The sequence below is a fragment of the Austrofundulus limnaeus genome, unplaced genomic scaffold, assembly GCF_001266775.1.
Source record: "Austrofundulus limnaeus strain Quisiro unplaced genomic scaffold, Austrofundulus_limnaeus-1.0 Scaffold27, whole genome shotgun sequence".
NCBI classification, from domain to species: Eukaryota; Metazoa; Chordata; class Actinopteri; order Cyprinodontiformes; family Rivulidae; genus Austrofundulus; species Austrofundulus limnaeus.
Window position 1 is genome coordinate 2,873,598 of NW_013952429.1, and position 5,206 is coordinate 2,878,803.

General features: G+C 37.8%; 1 protein-coding gene across 7 annotated transcripts in view; it reads left to right on the plus strand.

Annotated features, from left to right (window-relative positions):
* LOC106515282 (alpha-1,6-mannosylglycoprotein 6-beta-N-acetylglucosaminyltransferase B) overlaps positions 1-5,206 on the plus strand; it is a 110,295-nt gene that overhangs the window by 85,940 nt on the left and 19,149 nt on the right. For all 7 annotated transcript variants that reach the window (XR_001309983.1, XM_014004993.1, XM_014004995.1 and 4 more), the window contains one exon: positions 4,194-4,325. Coding sequence is in view for 6 of the 7 variants with exons in the window: in XM_014004993.1 (XP_013860447.1) it covers positions 4,194-4,325 (132 nt within the window). In the remaining variant the exon portion in view is untranslated. The remainder of the gene's footprint in view (positions 1-4,193; positions 4,326-5,206) is intronic.

Here is a 5,206-nt window from a genome sequence, read left to right on the forward strand (position 1 = left end):
ATTTTTACCCGTTGTATATACGAGTGTCGGTATATTCATTATGTGCTGTCCTAGTTATGGCAACTGAATACGTGTGTCTATTGTCTCTAATCAATACGATGAAAATTTTGAYGAAACCACAGGATATGAGAAAATGAAATGGAACATTTAACCTGGCTGTTGATGCTTCGTTCATATCAAGGTCTGTTTTTACTACCAGATCTGTTTTTCCCTCTTCTTTCATTTTTCTGCAATAAAATCAGCATCCTTACCCTTTCTCATAAAATACAGAATTATGACAACAAAGCAATAAATCAGCTAAAAGCAACAAAAGGCAAAGCAGTGAGCAGTGCACTGGGGAGGTGAAAGAGAGAGGAGGAATGGATGGAAACGAGTCTTAGGGGTGATTTGTGACAGAAGGTGAGCTGCGAGAGTCAGAGGGAACATTTGCAAAAATGTGAGACCTGCTAAGATATTTTGTTAGTTGTTTTCTTCCTACGCTTCAAAACAAAAAGGTATTGGTTTAATGAGTTGCATTTGAAGGACAAGAACATTTGTTCCAAGCTGATTGGAGTTCCCCAAAAGGATTTAGTTTCCATTTGGTAAAAGAAAGTGGCTGGGAAAGCAACGAAAAAGATCAGCCAACCAGACCACATTGGTGATAGAGTTCTTTCTTTGTAATGCCTTCAGGCTGACATTTTAACGTGTCCATGATGAGAACTAATCACTTTTCCAGGTTTTTTTTATTTCTTTCTCTATTAGGCTGTTCAAAAGAAACTGTGGTCCCCTTAAGTGATTGCTACCTAAAAGACTAATAGAACTTGTTTATATCACTTTATTTGCTGCATTTTTAGTGGTTATAGTGTTTTTATGTTTGCAGTGAATGCAAACATAATGCATGAGCTACAAAGCTACAAATTACTAGCCTTCTGGGTCTAATAAAGTCTGAATCTCACCTCATATYCAGATTCATTTATCATGTTTTGCTTTATTTGTTTTAGAGAACATTCTAGCATGCATACACCCCTCCTCCTCCTCCCCTTCCCGCCCCCCAATGTTAATCATAGGAGTGGATATGGTAAACAGTAAGAAGATATTTCCCTTTAGAGAAAGATTTTATCTACAAAGATCTTCCCTTTCGAGGACGTCAGATAAAAATGTTGACACTTAACCGGATTGCCTGCTGTTATCACCATCCACCCAAAACACAGATTAACAAGGTGCTGGTAATCTAGATAGCAGATTTTTATTTTTATTGTTCTCTTCTCATCTTAGGCGCAGACTGCCCTGGAGCTGGTTTGTGAGAATTTTCAAGGCAACGAGAAAAACCCTCAATTAAGTAACAGAGCTGGGGGAAAGTGATGGGCCACGTTTGAAGCAGAAGGCCAGAGAAGATACTAACAGTGTGTAAAAAGAACAAAACAAACATCATYAAGATGACCCTAAAAAAATTCCCCATGGATCGATAAAATACAGCATTAACTCTGTTTGGTTTTCTCCAAACATCACTTTGTGCAACATGGTCGAACATCTCTACTTTGGTCTTGTTTGTTCAAGGACATTGGTCCAGAAATCTTACAGTTCATTCAGAAGCAGCTAAAGTMTTTTAGAAAGACAAAAATATTGTCTGATAATCTTTCGATGTCATTGTCAATTTATTTATACCGCACATAAAAACAACAAAAGTTGACCAAAGGGCTTCACAATTCAGCCAAATGAATAAAACAACAAAGCAACACAGAAATGTCAACAATAAGATCAATTTTAAAAAGAGAAAAAAAAACATTAAAAACATTTTTCTTTAAAAGAATCTCAAACTCTACCAGAATGAAAGGCCAGGGAATAAAAATGAGTTTTAAGCAGAGATTTAAAAGTCTCAGCAGTCTCAGCACACCGAATGCTAAGAGGTAAACCATTCCAAAGGTTTGGGGCAGAAACCGCAAAGGCTCGATCATCTCTAAACTTTAGTCTAGATCTAGGAACATCTAAGAGAAACTGGTTGGACTGAAGTGTTCAAACTGAAGTGTGGATGTTAATGAGATCACACAGGTAAGATGGGGCTAGACCTTTTGAAGTAAGTAATAAAATCTTAAAATTGATCCTAAACTGAACAGAAAGCCAATGGAGAGAAGCCAAAACTGGGGAAATGTGTTCGTATCTTTTAGGTCCTGTTAAAAGACGAGCTGCTGCGTTTTGGACAACTTGTAATTGATGCAGAGACGATTTATCTAAACCAACATACAAAGAATTACAATAATCCAAACGAGATGTAATGAGAGCATGAATCACTTTCTCAAGGTCTTTGATTGGGAGGTATGGCTTCACCTTAGCAATATGTCTTGGAAAAAACTCGATTTCACCACTGAGTTTATCTGCCTGTCCAATTTGAACACWTTATCAAAATTCTACACAACCTATTCTTGTTTAAGCTCCCTATTCAGAGTGAATTAAACTATTATAATTGAAAACTTGCCATGCAAATAAGTAAAATAAAGGCTTTGATAATTTAGAGAGTTTTCTGACAGCAGTGCTTCAGAAATCTTGAAAATGCTAACAGGTCAACCTTCAGATTAGCTCATTTTGTCACACCACCTGACAGAACGCTCTCAGGTCATATCTATATGTAACAGCCACATGCTGCAGTTGTTGCTTCACAGCAATATCTTAGTCATTCTTGTCACCGCATCAAGCTCTTTTATCTGTTTTCTCTCCTGTCTGMTTGTGGCTATCTGCTGCCAACAAATGCAGCTTTAAGTGCCGTCGTACAAAGCAATCAAATTGTCCAGCCCTGCATGAGCAACGTAGCCGAACAGACTCTGGGGTAGAACTAGCATAGCCAAATGAAATTCACCAGGGGTACAAATTGGATTACAGTTTCCATTAGCCTTTGGCCTCATCTATCAGAGAAATAAGAGCTAACTAAGAGCAAGCAGACCACTCACAGGTCAAATATCTGAAGTCTGAGAGGGTCTGTCATATAAAACGCCTTCCATTGGCCAGAGGGAGGAAACAGCCAGGGATGAATGATCATATCTGGTTCATAATATTTCCATAGTGTCAGTTAAATCACAATTCACGTGAAAGGTTAAAAAATTCAGTCAATAAATGAAAAATTAATTAAACAAACAAGTGCAGTCTGAAAAAATAAATGATAAATGACGTTTTTTAAAAAACTGCCTTGTTCTGCACATCAGCTCTGGAATCACAAGCAGAATAAAAAATAAAAAAATAAAAAACTGCTGAAAGAAAAGAGGTAAGAAAAGTTGAGAGCGCCTGAGCCTGCAGAGATACAAAACGGTGGGATTACAAATGAGAGGCCAAACAGTAGCTCAGCATCAGGGCTGCGGGGAGGAGGACCGACAACACCTGTTTTATCTGCAACGATGAGCACAAAGCCTGCAGAAACACTCCATCGGTCTTCAGAGGAGCTGATCAGGAGGGAGACAGATGGAGAGATGGAGCGTGGAAAATTAGCTGTTTTAAACAAACTCTGAAAGTCAAAAGTAGAACGTGAACCATTCATCATCTTTTGCCGGAATATTAGAAGAACCTTTAAGTACTTGTTCCATAAAATCAGCATTCCTTTGCATTTTGCATGCCAAAATGTTAAACACATCTTTCTGTCAGTGCTCTGTGTGTGTGTTGGGGATGCTCCACAGCTACTACCACACCAAACTTTAGCTCTGTATCTTTAAAACTGACTTGGTTATAACAATTTTTTTGTGTTTACTAATACCAATTAGCTGTGGTGGCCATTTTGAATCAAACTGACTCCAAAAGTTAATCAGTTAATGATGTGCAACCAATGATCTGAGTGAGTTAGTGTTTTTTGTGTTGGCTAATGTTGCCTTCTTGAGTTTAGCTGCCTCCAAAGGTTAATTGATTGTAAATGTGATTTTTTTTTTATTTCTGAAAGTTTTGATATGATTTGACCAGTTGTTCATGAGGTTTGCTGTCAGATAGACTCCGTTAATTATTAGCAAAGTCTTTTAAAAGCACTGAAACCCAATAATACAGCTGTGAATTCATGCTCCTCCCTGCTAACAGCACTCTTTGTTTTCTGTCTTCTCTGTAACAAAAAAGAAAAAGAAAAAAGCAGAAACAGTTTTTTTCTTTTAAATGAGTAAATAATGGATGTGTCTGCAGGGCTGAGGTCCTCTCTGTGGTTTGTGCCATGTTTTCCTGATTGTTATTTTTTTGTGTGTGTTTTGCAGGTTTCTCGGCGTGCCTCCAGGCAGAGGAAGCTGCCCGCTCACTGGACCGTTGCCCTTTGACCTCATTTATACCGACTACCATGGCCTGCAACAGATGAAGCAGCACATGGGACTGTCGCTCAAGAAACACAAGTTAGTGGACGTGTGTGTTCCTGTATAGCACTGTGACTTTCAATTTTCTTGCTGAATGTGTGTGTGTGTGTGTGTGTGTGTTTGTGTGTTACGAGTGTGCGTAGGTGTATCTGTTTGAGTGTCAACACATTCTTGACAGCTAATTAGCTTTATTGTTTGTGTTTATGGATTAATAAGGTGTTCATGTCTTTGTCCAGATGTCTGACTRTAAGTCATTCAGCTTGTAAAAATCATTTTATTGTAAATACACACACAAACACACCCCGACACATTTTATCCCTCTAATTGTTCTTTCACATCTTGTTACAGTTGTAGTCAAAAGTCTGTGTACTGTCTTCATAGGCATAAATGTCATGTTAATTTCAGCTTTTAATGATTTATTTAAACTGTTTTTGTTTGTTTTTTTCTAGAGTAGAATCATGGAAATTTGATTTAAGTTGATTGCATGAGTTTGAAATGGTTCTGGATTATCTCTAGTCTGCACAGGGTCAATATGACACATACAGGCTCAAATATATACATACATCTATTCATCTTAAAGTTTTAAGGTCTTTTAACTGGACAAAGCCTGATGTCTTCTCGTCGGTGATCATGATTGACTGCAGCATTTTCCCTACATGCTGGTTAAAGTTCCCAGCCATCTGGGTTACGATCAATTAAAAAAGTTTAACAAATAAAATCAACCAGACTTGTGTTCTGAGTCTGAAAAGATTTCATTTACCAACCATGTGGCCTTCTCAATTTAAAATGTCCTGGAGTGTGTTTTCTCAACAACACATTGCATTAAATTTTCATCTATTAACAGTTTTATATTTACTGTGTGTGTGTGTGTGTGTGTGTGTGTGTGTGTGTGTGTGTGTGTGTGTGTGTGTGTGTGTGTG